The sequence below is a fragment of the Haliotis cracherodii genome, unplaced genomic scaffold, assembly GCF_022045235.1.
Source record: "Haliotis cracherodii isolate W230 unplaced genomic scaffold, xgHalCrac1.p SCAF_24, whole genome shotgun sequence".
Classification (NCBI taxonomy): domain Eukaryota; kingdom Metazoa; phylum Mollusca; class Gastropoda; order Lepetellida; family Haliotidae; genus Haliotis; species Haliotis cracherodii.
In genome coordinates, this window is record NW_027266280.1 from 10,615,692 (window position 1) to 10,634,553 (window position 18,862).

Below are 18,862 nucleotides of genomic sequence, written 5' to 3' on the forward strand. Positions count from 1 at the left end.
AACATTGGAAGTCGACTGAACATCGTACATATGTATACATGTAGACATATATCTTTATTTCAGCTACAACAACTACAACATGCCGTGAGTTACTGTTACTTTCTTCTAAAGATAGACGTAATGTCTAGATTTAAGCACTTGATGCAGTTGATGAAGACCTATTGTTGACAAGGAAACACCGAACCTAAATGATGATGTACTGACTCCCATAACCATATACCAACAAATAAAGCCTCAGTTTCCTGCGTAAACATGATCTACATGGTACAAATATCTGCTTTGCTTGAATTCGTCGATGACTCCAGGTCAGCATATTCATCTTCCATACACTTCGTAATCACATGTGGCATACTGACCTTGCATGTCTCGCCTGTTTCAGCATGCGAGATGAAGCTCTATCACCACGACATCTGTGGTCAGTACGCCTCGTGCGGCGACTGTTACATCAACATGCAGACACTAACGGTGCGCGACGATTCCGAAACATTACTCTGCTGTACGTGGACCCGGTCGTCCCGATGTCTGCAGCTGTACCCTGGTATAAACACTTATTAAAAACTTAAAAGCATCAATGATACCTCATGAACTAATACAAGCAGAAATCTGATTTAATTTACTATAATATAACTTAAATATAATGGCGAAATCACAAACATCATCTGCTAACGTTAATGAGATCATTTTGAATTCATTCTGGCTTTGTTCATGTTATTTTATAAATAAAGTATATAATCTTAAACGAGGTTTATCAATTTCATTTCAGACCTTTTGACAACAACACCACCTTCAAGCACACGTAAGTAAAGAAAAAAGACACAAGGTGAAGAGGTTCCTTGAAAACATCAACTATGTATGCTGAAACCTGGAATGATTCCTCCCTCCATGCTACCAAGGCTTCACTGCAATGTCTTCCTCCTTCCACGTACTAAGGTTTCACTACAATGCCTTCCTCCTCCACGCTACCAAGGCTTCACTGCAATGTCTTTCTCCCTCCACATTACCAAGGCTTCACTACAATGTCTTCCTCCCTCAACGTTACCATGTTTCAGTGCAATGTCTTCCTCCCTCCATGTTACCAAGGTTTCAGTGCAATGTCTTCCTCCCACCATGTTACCAAGGTTTCACTGCAAAGTCTTCCTCACTCCACGTTACCAAGGTTTCACTACAATGCCCCCCCCCTCCCCCCTGCAATGTTACCAAGGTTTCACTACGATGTCTTCCTCCCTCCTTGTCACCAGGGTTTCACTGCAATGTCTTACTCCATCCACCCTACCAAGGTTCAGTGGAATGTCTTCCTCCCTCCACGTTACCAAGGGTTCACTGCAATGTCTTCCTCCCTCCATGTTACAAAGGTTTCACTGCAATGTCTTCATCCCTCCACGTTACCAAGGTTTCACTGCAATGTCTTCCTCCCTCCACGTTACCATAGTTTTAGTGCAATGTCTTCCTCCCTCCATGTTACCAAGGTTTCACTGCAATGTCTTCCTCCCTCAACGTGACCAAGGTTTCACTATAATGTCTTTCTCCCGCCATGTTACCAAGGTTTCACTGCAATGTCTTTCTCACTCCACGTTACCAAGGTTTCACTACAATGCCTCCCCCCAGCAATGTTACCAAGGTGTCACTACGATGTCTTCCTCCCTCCTTGTCACCAGGGTTTCACTGCAATGTCTTACTCCATCCACCTTACCAAGGTTCAGTGGAATGTTTTCCTCCCTCCACTTACCAAGGGTTCACTGCAATGTCTTCCTCCTCCATGTTACCAAGGGTTCACTACAACGCCTTCCTCCGTCCACATTATCAAGGTTTCACTGCAATTTCTTCCTCCCTCCACATTATCAAGGTTTCAGTGCAATGTCTTCCTCCTGCCACGGTACCAAGGTTTCAGTGCAATGTCACCCCCCCCTCCACGTTATCATAATTTTAGTGCAATGTCTTCCTCACTCCATGTTACCAAGGTTTCAGTGGAATGTCTTCCTCCCACCATGTTACCAAGGTATCACTGCAATGTCTTCCTCCCACCATGTTACCAAGGTTTCACTGCAATGTCTTCCTCCCTCCATGTTACCAAGGTTTCACTGCAATGGATTCCTCACCCCACGTACCAAGGTTTCACTGCAATGTCTTCCTCCCTCCATGTCACCAGGGTTTCACTGCAATGTCTTACTCGCTCCACCTTACCAAAGTTTCAGTGAAATGTCTTACTCCCTCCACGTTACCAAGGGTTCACTGCAATGTCTTTCACCCTCTATGATACCAAAGCTTCACAGAACTGTCTTCCTCCCTACACGTTATGAAGTTTTCACTGCAATGTCTTCCTCCTACCACGTTGCCAAGGTTTCACTGCAATGTCTTCCTCCTACCACGTTGCCAAGGTTATAGTGCAATGTCTTCCTCTCTCCACGTCACCAGGGTTTCAGTGCAATGTCTTCCCCCCCCCCCCCCCCCTACGTTACCAAGGGTTCACTGCAATGTCTTCCTCCCTCTATGATACCAAGTTTTCACGGAACTTCCTCTTCCTCTCTCCACGTTATCAAGGTTTCACTGCAATGTCTTCCTCCTACCACGTTACCAAGGTTTCACTACAATGTCTACCCCCAACCATGTTATCAAGGTTTCACTACAATGTCTTCCTCCCTCCCTGTTACCAAGGTTTCAGTGCAATGTCTTCCTCTCTCCACGTTACCAGGGTTTCAATGCAATGTCTTCCTCATACCACATTACCAAGGTTTCAGTGTAATGTCTTCCTCCCTCCACGTTACCAAGGTTTCACTATCCTGTCTTTTCCCGCCATGTTACCAAGGTTTTACAACAATGTCGACCTACTTCCACGTTACCAAGGTTTCACTGCTATGTCTTCTTTAATCCACGTACCAAAGTTTAAATACAACGACTTCCTCCGTCCACGTTATGAAGGTTCCCACTGCAATGTCTTCCTCCCTCCACGGTACTAGAGTTTCACTGCAATGTCTTCCTCCTACCACGTTACCAAGGTTTTGGTAAAATGTTTTCCTCCCTTAACGTTACTAAGGTTTCACTATAATGTCTTCCTCCCTCCATGTTACCAAGGCTTCACTGCAATGTCTTCCTCCCTCCATGTTATCAAGGTTTCACTTTAATGTCTTCCTCCTACCACGTTACCAAGGTGTCACTGCAAGGTCTACCCCCCACCATGTTACTAAGGTTTCACTACAATGTCTTCGTCCCGCCATGTTTTCAAGGTTTCAATAAAATGTCTTCCTCACCCCACGTTTCCAAGGTTTCACTGCAATGGCTCCCTCTTACAACGTTACCAAAGTTTCAGTGGAATGTCTTCCTCCCTCAGCGTTACCAATGCTTCACTGCAATGTCTTCCTCCCTCCATGTTACCAAGGTTTCACTGCAATGTCTTGCTCCCTCCATGTTTCCAATGTTTCACTGCAATGTCTTCCTCCCTCCATGTTACCAAGGTTTTAGTGCAATGTCTTCCTCCCTCCACGTTACCAAGGTTTCACTATCCTGTCTTTTCCCGCCATGTTACCAAGGTTTTACTACAATGTCGACCTACTTCCACGTTACCAAGGTTTCACTGCTATGTCTTCTTTAATCCACGTACCAAAGTTTAAATACAACGACTTCCTCCGTCCACGTTAAGAAGGTTCCCACTGCAATGTCTTCCTCCCTCCACTGTACCAGAGTTTCACTGCAATGTCTTCCTCCTACCACGTTACCAAGGTTTTGGTAAAATGCTTTCCTCCCTTCACGTTACTAAGGTTTCACTATTATGTCTTCCTCCCTCCATGTTACCAAGGCTTCACTGCAATATCTTCCTCCCTCCATGTTATCAAGGTTTCACTTTAATGTCTTCCTCCTACCACGTTACCAAGGTGTCACTGCAAGGTCTACCCCCCACCATGTTACTAAGGTTTCACTACAATGTCTTCATACCGCCATGTTACAGAGGTTTCAATAAAATGTCTTCCTCACCCCACGTTTCCAAGGTTTCACTGCAATGGCTCCCTCTTACAACGTTACCAAGGTTTCAGTGGAATGTCTTCCTCCCTCAGCGTTACCAATGCTTCACTGCAATGTCTTCCTCCCTCCATGTTACCAAGGTTTCACTGCAATGTCTTGCTCCCTCCATGTTTACAATGTTTCACTGCAATGTCTTCCTCCCTCCATATTACCAAGGCTTCACTGCAATGTCTTCGTCCCTCCATGTTACCAAAACTTCACTGCAATGTCTTCCTCCCTCTATGTTACCAAGGTTTCACTTTAATGTCTTCCTCCCTCCATGTTACCAAGGTTTCACTGCAATGTCTTCCTAACTCCACGTACCCATGTTTTACTGCAATGTCTTCCTCCTTCCACGTCACCAGGGTTTCACTGCAATGTCTTCCTCCCTCAATGTTACCAAGGTTTCACTGCAATGTCTTACTCCCTTCACGTTACCAAGGTTTCACTGCAATGTCTTCTTTCTACCACATTACCAATGTTTCACTTTAATGTCTTCCTCCCTCCATGTTACCAAGGTTTCACTATCCTGTCTTTTCCCGCCATGTTACCAAAGTTTTACTACAATGTCGACCTACGTCCACGTTACCAAGGTTTCACTATAATGTCTTCTTCTCTCCACGTACCAAGGTTTCACTACAACGACTTCCTCCGTCCACGTTAACAAGGTTTCCACTGCAATGTCTTCCTCCCTCCACGTCACCAGGGTTTCACTGCAATGTCTTCCTCCTTCCCTGTTACCAAGGTTTCAATGCAATGTTTTCCTCACCCCGCGTTACCAAGGCTTCACTATAATGTCTTCCTCTTACCACGTTACCAAGGTTTCAGTACATTGTCTTCCTCCCTCAACGTTACCAAGGCTTCACTGCAATGTCTTCCTCCCTCCACATACCAAGGTGTCACTCCAATGTCTTCCTCACTCCATGTTACCAAGGTGTCACTGCAATGTCTTCCTCCTTCCACGTACCAAGGTGTCACTTTAATGTCTTCCTCACTCCATGTTACCAAGGTTTCACTGTAATGTCTTCCTCACTCCATGTTACCAAGGTTTCACTGCAATGTCTTCCTCCTTCCACGTACCAAGGTGTCACTGCAATGTCTTCCTCCACAGCTGAGTGCCAGGATTCGGACACTCACATCAATTCGGACTGCTACTGGATGCGATGCCATAACGGCAAGTGGCTGAGACCGGAGCCGGCCATGACTGAGCACTGTTGCAGCACCTACACCTACTTGCCGGAAAGATGTGCCATTGGTATCTATGAAACAGGTAAAACTTAGTTTTAGTTATTTGCTGTGAGTGTTGTTTATTTCACATGTTTTTGTCATTGTCATTTCCGGTTCCAGTACAGAAGTTCTGTCCTTTTATTGTTTTCATATTTGTTTCTGCAGAACCGATTATGACTACGACAACGTCAACATCGTCGCCAACAACGACGACAGTGACAGAGCCAACGACAACACGTATTTATACTAAATTACATTATCAAACGTTATATAACTGCTTGTTTATAGTCTACATGACTATAAATAAATGTACAATGCGATCGATTCTGACACTTCCGCAGTTTCCACAGACCTGTTCAGGGTGTCTCTATATGAGTGCATAATCTTTCCCTCAAAATACAACATGCAGACGACGACGGCATAAGTAAATTTCACTGTATTTCCTCCATGATATGCCATCAATTATTCAACTGTTTCCTTTCGTGAAACAAGAAGTGAATTTTGGTTAACGCTGTTGCAAGAAGTAATCAGTTATATCATGGCTTATTCAGGGAGAAACGCCTAAAGTTACACCGGTTGTACGCATTTTACCCTTTAATATTGAAAGTCGATTGTACATGTTACATATGTATACATGTAGATATGTATATTTATTTCAGTTCCAACAACCACACCATGCCGTAAGTTACTGTTAATTATTTCTTCTAAAAGTAGACGTAACCTCTCAATTTAAGCACTTGATTCAGTTGATGAAGACCTTTTGTCGATAAGGAAACGCCAAACTGAAATCCTTGTTACAAGGGATGATGTACTGACTCCGAACAAATAAACCCTCAGTTTTGACTCTTAAGATCGATGTTGTTCACATATCTGCTTTTATTGAATTCGTAGATGATACATAATCAGCATATTCGTTTTCCATATAGAATATGACTTCATAATCATATGTGACATACTGACCATGCATGTCTCGCCTGTTTCAGCATGCGAGATGAAGCTCTATCACCACGACATCTGTGGTCAGTACGCCTCGTGCGGCGACTGTTACATCAACATGCAGACACTGACGGTGCGCGACGATTCCGAAACATTACTCTGCTGTACGTGGACCCGGTCGTCCAGATGTCTGCAGCTGTACCCTGGTATAAACACTTATTAAAAACGTAAAAGCATCAATGATACCTCATGAACTAATACAAGCAGAAATCTGATTTAATTTACTATAATATAACTTAAATATAATGGCGAAATCACAAACATCATCTGCTAACGTTAATGAGATCATTCTGAATTCATTCTGGCTTTGTGCATGTTATTTTATAAATAAAGTATATAATCTTAAACGAGGTGTATCAATTTCATTTCAGACCTTTTGACAACAACATCACCTTCAAGCACACGTAAGTAAAGCAAAAAGACACAAAGTGAAGAGGTTCCTTGAAAACATCAACTATGTATGCTGAAACATGGAATGATTCCTCCCTCCATGCTACCAAGGCTTCACTGCAATGTCTTCCTCCTTCCACGTACTAAGGTTTCACTACAATGCCTTCCTCCTCCACGCTACCAAGGTTTCACTGCAATGTCTTTCTCCCTCCACATTACCAAGGCTTCACTGCAATGTCTTCCTCCCTCAAAGTTACCATGTTTCACTGCAATGTCTTCCTCCCTCAACGTTACCATAGTTTTAGTGCAATGTCTTCCTCCCTCCATGTTACCAAGGTTTCACTGCAATGTCTTCCTCCCTCCATGTTACCAAGGTTTCAGTGCAATGTCTTCCTCCCACCATGTTACCAAGGTTTCAGTGCAATGTCTTCATCCCTCCACGTTACCAAGGCTTCACTGCAATGTCTTCCTCACTCCACGTTACCAAGGTTTCACTACAATGCTCCCCCCCTCCCCCCGCAATGTTACCGAGGTGTCACTACGATGTCTTCCTCCCTCCTTGTCACCAGAGTTTCACTGCAATGTCTTACTCCATCCACCTTACCAAGGTTCAGTGGAATGTCTTCCTCCCTCCATGTTACCAAGGGTTCACTACAATGCCTTCCTCCTCCACGCTACCAAGGTTTCACTGCAATGTCTTCCTCCCTTCACATTATCAAGGTTTCACTGCAATGTCTTCCTCCTGCCACGTTACCAAGGTTTCAGTGCAATGTCATCCTCCCTCCACGTTATCATAGTTTTAGTGCAATGTCTTCCTCACTCCATGTTACCAAGGTTTCACTGGAATGTCTTCCTTACTCCATGTTACCAAGGTTTCACTACAATGTCTTCCTCCCACCATGTTACCAAGGTATCACTGCAATGTCTTCCTCCCACCATGTTACCAAGGTTTCACTGCAATGTCTTCCTCCCTCCATGTTACCAAGGTTTCACTGCATTGGATTCCTCACCCCACGTACCAAGGTTTCACAGCAATGTCTTCCTCCTACCACGTTAACAAGGTTTCACTAAAATGTCTTCCTCCCTCCACGTCACCAGGGTTTTACTGCAATGTCTTACTCGCTCCACCTTACCAAGGTTTCAGTGCAATGTCTTACCCCCTCCTCGTTACCAAGGGTTCACTGCAATGTCTTCCACCCTCTATGATACCAAAGCTACACAGAACTGTCTTCCTCTCTCCACGTTATCAATGTTTCACTGCAATGTCTTCCTCCTACCACGTTTCCGAGGTTTCACTGCAATGTCTTCCTCCCTCCATGTTACCAAGGTTTCAGTGCAATGTCTTCATCCCTCAACGTTACCAAGGCTTCACTGCAATGTCTTCCTCACTCCACATTACCAAGGCTTCACTGCAATGTCTTCCTCACTCCACATTACCAAGGTTTCACTGCAATGTCTTCCTCCCTCCACGTTACAAAGGTTTCACTGCAATGTCTTTCTCACTCCACGTTACCAAGGTTTCACTACAATGCCTCCCCCCTGCAATTTTACCAAGGTGTCACTACGATGTCTTCCTCCCTCCTTGTCACCAGGGTTTCACTGCAATGTCTTACTCCATCGATCTTACCAAGGTTCAGTGGAATGCCTTCCTCCTCCATGCTACCAAGGTTTCACTGCAATGTCTTCCTCCCTCCACATTATCAAGGTTTCACTGCAATGTCTTCCTCCTGCCACGTTACCAAGGTTTCAGTGCAATATCATCTTCCCTCCACGTTATCATAGTTTTAGTGCAATGTCTTCCTCACTCCATGTTACCAAGGTTTCACTGGAATGTCTTCCTCCCTCCACATTATCAAGGTTTCACTGCAATGTCTTCCTCCTGCCACGTTACCAAGGTTTCAGTGCAATGTCATCTTCCCTCCACGTTATCATAGTTTTAGTGCAATGTCTTCCTTACTCCATGTTACCAAAGTTTCACTGGAATGTCTTCCTCACTCCATGTTACCAAGGTGTCACTGCAATGTCTTCCTCCCTCCATGTTACCAAGGGTTCACTACAATGCCTTCCTCCCACCATGTTACCAAGGTATCACTGCAATGTCTTCCTCCCTCCATGTTACCAAGGTTTCACTACAATGTCTTCCTCCCACCATGTTACCAAGGTATCACTGCAATGTCTTCCTCCCACCATGTTACCAAGGTTTCACTGCAATGTCTTCCTCCCTCCATGTTACCAAGGTTTCACTGCATTGGATTCCTCACCCCACGTACCAAGGTTTCACAGCAATGTCTTCCTCCCACCATGTTACCAAGGTGTCACTGCAATGTCTTCCTCCCTCCATGTTACCAAGGTTTCAATGCAATGTCTTCCTTACTCCACGTTACCAAGGTTTCACTACAATGTCTTCCTCCCACCATGTTACCAAGGTATCACTGCAATGTCTTCCTCCCACCATGTTACCAAGGTTTCACTGCAATGTCTTCCTCCCTCCATGTTACCAAGGTTTCACTGCAATGGATTCCTCACACCACGTACCAAGGTTTCACAGCAATGTCTTCCTCCTACCACGTTAACAAGGTTTCACTAAAATGTCTTCCTCCCTCCACGTCACCAGGGTTTTACTGCAATGTCTTACTCGCTCCACCTTACCAAGGTTTCAGTGAAATGTCTTACTCCCTCCTCGTTACCAAGGGTTCACTGCAATGTCTTCCACCCTCTATGATACCAAAGCTACACAGAACTGTCTTCCTCTCTCCACGTTATCAATGTTTCACTGCAATGTCTTCCTCCTACCACGTTGCCAAGGTTTCACTGCAATGTCTTCCTCCTACCACGTTGCCAAGGTTTCAGTGCAATGTCTTCCGCCCTCCACTTCATCAGGGTTTCAGTGCAATGTCTCACTCCCTCCACGTCATCAGGGTTTCAGTGCAATGTCTTCCTCCCTCCACGTCATCAGGGTTTTAGTGCAATGTCTTACTCCCTCCACCTTACAAAGGTTTCACTGCAATGTCTCCCCCCCCCCCCCCCCCCAGTTACCAAGGGTTCACTGCAATGTCTTCCTCCCTCTATGATACCAAGTTTTCACTGAACTGTCTTCCTCTCTCCACGTTATCAAGGTTTCACTGCAATGTCTTCCTCTTACCACGTTACCAAGGTTTCACTACAATGTCTACCCCTCACCATGTTACCAAGGTTTCACAACAATGTCTTCGTCCCGCCATGTTACCAAGGTTTCAATACAATGTCTTCCTCACCCCACGTTTCCAAGGTTTCACTGCAATGGCTCCCTCTTACAACGTTACCAAGGTTTCAGTGGAATGTCTTCATCCCTCCATGTTACCAAGGCTTAACTGCAATGTCTTCCTCCCTCCATGTTACCAAGGCTTCACTTTAATGTCTTCCTCCCTCCACGTTACCAAGGTTTCACTGCAATGTCTTCCTCACTCCACGTACCAACGTTTTACTGCAATGTCTTCCTCCCTCCACGTCACCATGGTTTCACTGCAATGTCTTCCTCCCTCCATGTTACCAAGGTTTCAGTGCAATGTCTTCCTCTTACCATGTTACCAAGGTTTCAGTACATTGTCTTCCTCCCTCAACGTTACCAAGGCTTCACTGCAATGTCTTCCTCCCTCCACGTACCAAGGTTTCACTCCAATGTCTTCCTCACTCAACGTTACCAAGGTTTCACTGTAATGTCTTCCTCCTTCCACGTACCAAGGTGTCACTGCAATGTCTTCCTCACTCCATGTTACCAAGGTGTCACTGTTATGTCTTCCTCCTTCCACTTACCAAGGTGTCACTCCAATGTCTTCCTCACTCCATGTTACCAAGGTGTCACTGCAATGTGTGTAATGTCTTCCTCACTCCATGTTACCAAGGTGTCACTGCAATGTGTTCCTCACTCCATGTTACCAAGGTTTCACTGTTATGTCTTCCTCCTTCCACGTACCAAGGTGTCACTGTAATGTCTTCCTCCACAGCTGAGTGCCAGGATTCGGACACTCACATCAATTCGGACTGCTACTGGATGCGATGCCATGACGGCAAATGGCAGAGACCGGAGCCGGCCATGACTGAGCACTGTTGCAGCACCTACACCTACTTGCCGGAAAGATGTGCCATTGGTATCTATGAAACAGGTAAAACTTAGTTTTAGATATTTGCTGTGAGTGTTGTTTTTTTCACATGTTTTTGTTATTGTCATTTCCGGTTCCAGTACAGAAGTTATGTCCTTTTATTGTTTTCATATTTGTTTCTGCAGAACCGATTATGACTACGACAACGTCAACACCGTCGCCAACAACGACGACAGTAACAGAGCCAACGACAACACGTATTTATACTAAATTACATTATATAACTGCTTGTTTAGAGACTTGCTGACTTTAAATTAAAAAAATAAATGCGATCGAATCTGACACTTCCGCAGTTTCCACAGACCTGTTCATGTAGATGACGGCATAAGTAAATACTTTTCGTTCACTTTATTGCCTCCATAATATGCCATCAATTATTCAAACTCTTTCCTTTCGTGAAACAAGGAGTGAATTTGGGTTCAAAGGTTTCTTATAGTCAAGGAATTATTTGTAAGAAATCCTGTAATATTTCAGCAATGTGTTCTGGTAACGGGCTGCTACAACGGGGTTACAGTCATTGCTGGGATCTCTACTGTGTGAGCGGGAGTTGGGCGACCCAGCCGTCTTTGACCCTCACATGCTGTGAAGAGTTTGTGATGCAGAACTCTCCCTGGTCCCAGGATTGCTACAACACGTTTCCAGGTAGTTAAGAAATGTTGTTACCATTTCTACACGTTATGTTCACGCTGTCACAAACCATATCCACACGATCACACAATGCCATCACAATAAAACAGTATGTCCCCACAATCACACACACCATGTCCACACAATCAAACATCAGGTCAACACAATCAAACATCATATCTACACACACCGACACCCACACACCAATCTAGGCTGGTTATTTTTGCATTAACAATTGATAGTAGTTTACGCTTGTTCACAATGTTTATTTGAAAGAAGTTATATCCACATAGTCAAACAATTTCTTGGTATGGCAATGAACAAATTGTAAATGTTTATAAACAAATGACCTTTCTTTCCTTTCAGAACTATACCTCCCACGTAAGTTCATGTCAACCATCGTGTATAATGTATATACGAAATAAAGATATAACGTCAGATTGGTGCACAGCCAGTAAATCTATGACGTTGCTATGTGTCCATGTAATATTTTAAAACACTTTATCAAAAGAATTAAGTTTTAGAATAATAAATTGTTATGAATATAAAATAATACTTTTTAAGACAGCAAGACATGAAATGTAAAATTATGAGTAGATACTTTTCATGTAATTTTGGTCAAGCACTTGTGATGAAGTCTGCACTAAAGTATTAAAATCTGTAAAGATATACAAAATAAAATTTTGAGTGAACCTATTTGTATTAACTCATTTGATATTTAACTTTGCTTATACATATATAGCCTATATATTATACTGCTCAATACACATGTGTTATTATTAGGATGCACTTCTGATGAGGTAAATGGCTGTGCGTATCGCAAGTGCTCGGAAGGTCGCCTTATGGACTTGGTGTGGGCAGTTATCTCTGAATATTGTTGCCAACCCGAAAATCGCCTCGACATGGCCTACAGTGACGGCGGATGTGATGGTATGAAGCTTGTCACTAAGACAATGTTGATTGTAATGACATATACAACTGGTGCCTTGATAGATACATCGCCGGTGTAAGAACAGAAGATGGGGTGTACCAAGGACCAGTTCACCTCAGCTATTATTGCTCATAGTAGCAGTCGAGTGATTGTTTTGCTTTAGCTGTTCACAATATACCGTTCATAATACCAAGGCAACCTTGGGATTTTAAATTATTATATTTTTGAAGACATGATTACATTTAGTGATGTCAAATAAGTAAATCAAGGTTTCCTCATCTAATTTCAGTGATGTTTCCTCCTACTACGACAGGTAAGACATTTAGTTGCCGTGGAAAATCCTTGGGGAAATCAATAGCTTGTGCGCAGCGGTGCCCTTTGCCAACATCTTCTCTCCAGAAACTGTTGATGTGATCAGGTTATGTTTCTGCAATAAGTTGCATTCGGTAATAACTGATAATATTTTTGACATTCCATTTTCAATTTGGTAAATGTTCTTTTGGTCGTTAGCATATTGAATACATTTTTTGGTGACTGTCATCGTTTAGGTCCACGTTATTGAAAAACTGTTCAGATATGAAACTTGGTATTTCCAATATGTTTTACTGTGAAACAGGGATGTGTTTTATCGTGGGTTCTGAATTTATCGATCATCAGCAAACGATGTATATAGATGTTTTTGGTTTCACAGGAACATTTCCTAATTATACTCTCTGGTATATCTGGCAGCGCCACTAGACGTGCGAATTTGTATAGGTGAACTTTGACGGTACAGGTCACTTTCTAACAAAAACAAATCCTTTTCATGAAGGTGAAAATGATTTATCAGGTTCCAATTGATAAATTGTCTGCCTTTATATTGTTTTCATATTTTTGTCCTGTAGAACCGTCAACGACAACGACAACGACGACAACAACGACAACATATCCAACGACATCAGGTATTTATACCAAGTTACGTTATCAAATGTTACATGACTACTTATCACAGTATACATGTGTGGTCAGGTTTATGCATGTCATCGTATCGAATTGCGTGGATCGATGCTCATGATATTAATCACTGGATTGTCTGGTCCAGACTCGATTATTAACAGACCGCCGTCATATAGCTGAAATATTGTAGAGTGCGGCTTTATAAAAAAAACAAACAAATAAACAGGGAGTCTTAGAAAGGACATTTTCTCGTTGATGAGACTTTTACACATTTTAGATGGAGCGACAACGTGACATATTTTGACCTTGAAATGTCACGTTGTCGCATTATCATCCTTTTGAAACATCTTTTTTAACATTATTCAAACCGCGACAATGCGACAAATATAAAGAAAGTCTCGGTGTCGCGTATTTTCGCTGTCGGGCTTTGGTTATTCATGATATTTTCTGCTTTTGTGGAAGGGCGAGAATGTCTCATCTCGGAGTTCCATGCTATTAGTTATTCTTCATCTCTGTCCTTTCGTGAAACGAGTAACGAAATTGGGTTCAACGCCGCTTCGAACAGTATTCAGTTATATCATGGCCTATTTCTTGGAGAAAACCCCAAGTGACATATATGTCATACACATTTACTCATTTAGTGAAACCCACAAGCTCAGATAACTGCTCCTACATCAAAGAGTATATTTAGTACAATTGGAAAGCTTTCGTTAAACATCGTAATTTTTGCATTTCAATACAGGATATGGTGTACATAACGAATACTAAAATATGTCGTAGTTTTCCATAATTGAAATCAACTGGTTGATGAAGTTGGGTGTCCGTGTTATTGACCCAAACAATGATGCCTCTAAACGTGCTCAGATAATTCCAAGCTAGTTTACATAGCCGCACTGACATCTATATCAATATCAATAACATCAAGCGTATGTTAAACGTTCTTATTTCAACATGGCCGCAATATCGATAACATGAAAATTACGTTAAATGGATTTACGCTTGTCCAGGAGCTATGTTAAAAGTTGCTATACTATTTCAGCAATGTGTTCTGGTAACGGGCTCCTACAACAGGGTTACAGTCATTGCACGGATCTCTACTGTGTGAGCGGGAGTTGGGCGACCCAGCCGTCTTTGACCCTCGAATGCTGTGAAGAGTTTGTGATGTACAGCTGGCACACGGATTGCTACGCTACGTTTCCAGGTAGTAATGAAATGTTGATACCATGTCTATAGACTATGACCACACTATACCCGAACAATAACACTGTCTACAGAGTCACAAACCATATCCAACGATTAACACGGTCCACACAGTGACACACCATATTTACACAATAACACCGCCCACACAGTCACACACCATGTCCACAAAATAACACCGTCCACACAGTCACACACCATTTCCACACAATAACATCGTCCACACAGTCACACACCATATCTACACAATAACACAGTCAAAGAGTCACTCACCATTTCTACACAATAACAACGTCCACAGTCACACACCATATGCACACAATAACACTGTCCACACAGTCACACACCATGTCCACACAATATCACCGTCCACACAGTCACACACCATATCCACACAATAACATCGTCCACACAGTCACACACCATGTCCACACAATAAATTCGTCCACACAGTCATACACCATATCTACACAATAACACCGTCCACACAGTCACACACCATATCCACACAATAACACCGTCCACACAGTCACACACTATGTCTACACAATAACACCATCAACACAATGCCTCACCATATGCATACAATAAAACTGTCCACAGAGTCACACATCATATCTACACAATAACACAGTCCACACAATCACATAACATTTCTATACAATAACACCGTCCTTACAGTCACACACCATGTCCACACAATAACACTGTCTACATAATTACACCCCATATCCACACAATAACACTGTCCAAACAGTCACACACCATATCCACACAATAACACCGTCCACACAGTCACTCACCATATCTACACAATAACATGGTCCACACAGTCACACACCATGTCCACACAATAACACTGTCTACATAATCACACCCCATATCCACACAATAACACTGTCCACACAGTCACACACCATTTCCACACAATAACATCGTCCACACAGTCACACACCATATCTACACAATAACACTGTCTACACAGTCACACACCTTATCCACACAATAACACCGTCTACACAATCGCACACCATAACCATTCTATCACACATATATACTGAACCAAATTAAAAACTTCACAATCTTAAAATATGAACATTTTGACCAGGTATCATTGTGGGCCCTTATTGTGTATTTAAACAGTAATGGCCATGTATTGTCTTCTGATAACACCCGTTTTGTGCAGGTGAATCGATAAAAATCATGTGCACAGCACTTTAGAGGCAAAAGTGGTTTTTTCATGCGCAACTGATCACGTGGCCATAATACCGAACGTGTTTTCTGCCATACTTGTTAGCAGTCATTAACAAAAAAAGAAAAACGCAAGAAAACAAAAGACTTTACGGCCATTTGTCATGCCACGCCTTTCAAATGTGCATCGTGAACGTGCCATCGGCATCGGGAACGTCCGTAGCTGAAGTCGCAAGGACGCTGATCGCCCTCGGCCAGGTCGTTCACGTGTGACGTCACATGCAGAGGATCGTCAGATTGTCCTACGTCACCTCAGTAACCGACTTTTGACGGCTACATCAACCAGAAATGAACTGTTTAGGGGTAGACTGAGTGCGCAAACTGTTCAAAACCATCCGAGAACTGCTCATCTTCAAGCACGACGGCCAAACTGCGGGCCGATTCTGACTCAATTACACAGACGTCAACGTCAATTGTGGGCACAGCAACACTTACGATGGACTCGGAGGAATTGGAATCAAGTCGCCTTCAGTGATGAATCCCGATTTAATCTTCGATTTGCTGATGGTAGGGCGAGGGTGTGGAGGCGCCGTCATGAACGATACGCCCAGTGTTGTGTACAGGAAGTTGACAGATTTCGAGGCGGAAGTGTCATGTGTGGGGTGCTTTCTGTGGCAATGCACGTTCCAGGCTTCTTGTCATCCGTGGCAACCACAACGCTGCTGCTTTCCGCGACCAGGTACTGGCACCAGAACTTCTGCCTTTTATGGCAGCACATGGACCCGGTTTGATCTTCCAACACGACAATGCCAGACCCCACACAGCAATGTTGACAAGGAATTTCCTTCAGAATGCGGGAGTCAACGTCATGGACTGGCCGTCAAGGTCTCCCGACCTCAATCCCATCGGACACGTCTGGGATGCTCTTGGCAGAAGTCTGCGCACTCTCCAGAACCAACCACATAATTTGCAAGATCTTGGCACCATTTTGCAGCAACAATGGCGTCGTCTTCCCAATCATGTGTTCACAAGCATCACAAGGTCCATGCGGAGGCGTTGTGTGGCAGTTGTCAACGCACACGGTGGCCATACACGCTACTGAACTTGTGTGCTTGGGATTTATGATTTAAACTGTTGATGTTATTACCGAATACCGTAGGTGCTTGGAAAAAATTATGGTTACCACCGTTAATTAAAATCCTTCCTTGGACATTAATGATTAAAAATTACCTCCTCTGATACATTTGTCCGTTGTATATCATATATGGGATTACTTTTAAAAATGTGAAGTTTTTAATTTGACTCAGTATATTATGACCGCAGAACCACACACTATCTAGTGATAGGAGACACTATCATACCCAATACTCACAACATCGCACACAATGCCTCACTATTCCCACTCCACTATACACTATGTCTCACTATTCTCACACCATGACACATTATGCCTCACTATTCTCACACCATGACACATTAAGCCTCACTATTCTCACACCATGACACACTATGCCTTACTATTTTCACACCATGACACACTATGCCTCACTATTCTCACACCATGACACAACATGACACATTATGCCTCACTATTCTCACACCACCACACACCATGTCATATTATGCCTCACTATTCTCAAGCCATGACACACTATGTCTCACTATTCTCACACCATGACACATTATGCCTGACTATTCTCACACCATGACACACTATGCCTCACTATTCTCAAACCATCACACACTATGTCTCACTATTCTCACACAATGACACATTATGCCTGACTATTCTCACACCATGACACACTTTGCCTCACTATTCTCAAACCATCACACTATGCCTCACTATTCGCACATCATGACACACTATGCCCCACTATTCTCACACCATGACAAATTAAGCCTCACTATGCTCACACTATCACACACCATGACACACCATGCCTCACTCTCCTCACACCACCACACACCATGACACATTATGCCTGACTATTCTCACACCATGACACACTATGCCTCACTATTCTAACATTATAACACATTATGCCTCACTATTCTCACACCATGACACACTATGCCTCACTATTCTCACACCATGACACACTATGCCTCACTATTCTCACACCATCACACATTATGCCTCACTATTCTCACACCATCATACACTATTCATACCATACATTCTTCCAACACAACACAATCGCACACTGTACAAACTCATTGTAGCAAATTATAGGCATTTCATAACTTACACTTCTTCACAATGCTTATTTGAATTATGCAATAAGTCAACCAATTCTTCGTAGCACAATGAACAAAGTGTAACCAGTTACAAGCAAATGGAATGTTAATACTATGATCAGATCTAATTCCCCTTTCTTTCCTTTCAGAACTGTACCACCCACGTAAGTACTTGTCAGCCCCCGCGTATGATGTGTTAGAGAGAAATATGTATATAAGCAATAAAGATATACTTCCAGATTGGTGCACAGCCAGCGACACGAGTAAAGCGATGACGTTGCTAGAATTAAGCTTTAGAATATTAAATCGTTAAGAATATAAAACAATCTCTCTCTAAAACTGTTAGACATGAACCTAATTTATACGTCGATTCCGATGTTTTGAATACGATATTTGCAAGAATTATGTTGCGGTCTATCTAATTCTACAAAGATGTACCTACCCATAGTATTCAGTTTTTGTGAATATAGAAAAAACCCTTTTTAAGACAGCCCTATATATAAAGTCAAATTATGTGTAAAACTATTTGTATTAACTCATTTGATATTTAACTTTGCTTATACATATATAGCCTATACATTTTACTGCTCAATACACATGTGTTATTGTTAGGATGTACTTCTGATGAGGTGAATGGCTGTACGTATCGCAAGTGCTCGGGCGGTCGCCTTACGGGCTTGGTGTTGGCAGTTATCTCTGAATATTGTTGCCAACCCGAAAATCGTCTCGACTGGGCCTACGATGACGGCGGATGTGATGGTATGAAGCTTGTCACTAAGACAATGTTGATTGTAATGACATATACAACTGGTGCCTTGATAGATACATCGCCGGTGTAAGAACAGAAGATGGGGTGAACCAAGGACCAGTTCACCTCAGCTATTATTGCTCATAGTAGCAGTCGAGTGATTGTTTTGCTTTAGCTGTTCACAATATACCGTTAATAATACCAAGGCAACCTTGGGATTTTAAATTATTATATTTTTGAAGA

At 42.9% G+C, this 18,862-nt stretch overlaps 1 protein-coding gene across 1 annotated transcript in view; it reads left to right on the plus strand.

The window, feature by feature from the left end:
• The window catches only part of LOC139472218 (mucin-5AC-like), a 44,773-nt gene continuing 25,911 nt past the window's right edge, over window positions 1–18,862 (plus strand). Inside the window, exons 1-18 of the mRNA XM_071254593.1 lie at window positions 1–84; window positions 380–538; window positions 764–796; window positions 5,105–5,263; window positions 5,386–5,457; window positions 5,880–5,900; window positions 6,204–6,362; window positions 6,588–6,620; window positions 10,590–10,748; window positions 10,871–10,942; window positions 11,220–11,387; window positions 11,739–11,753; window positions 12,156–12,302; window positions 12,593–12,616; window positions 13,188–13,244; window positions 14,279–14,440; window positions 18,021–18,035; window positions 18,484–18,630. Coding sequence (XP_071110694.1) covers window positions 388–538; window positions 764–796; window positions 5,105–5,263; window positions 5,386–5,457; window positions 5,880–5,900; window positions 6,204–6,362; window positions 6,588–6,620; window positions 10,590–10,748; window positions 10,871–10,942; window positions 11,220–11,387; window positions 11,739–11,753; window positions 12,156–12,302; window positions 12,593–12,616; window positions 13,188–13,244; window positions 14,279–14,440; window positions 18,021–18,035; window positions 18,484–18,630 — 1,594 coding nt within the window. The 5' untranslated portion in view covers window positions 1–84; window positions 380–387. The remainder of the gene's footprint in view (window positions 85–379; window positions 539–763; window positions 797–5,104; window positions 5,264–5,385; window positions 5,458–5,879; window positions 5,901–6,203; window positions 6,363–6,587; window positions 6,621–10,589; window positions 10,749–10,870; window positions 10,943–11,219; window positions 11,388–11,738; window positions 11,754–12,155; window positions 12,303–12,592; window positions 12,617–13,187; window positions 13,245–14,278; window positions 14,441–18,020; window positions 18,036–18,483; window positions 18,631–18,862) is intronic.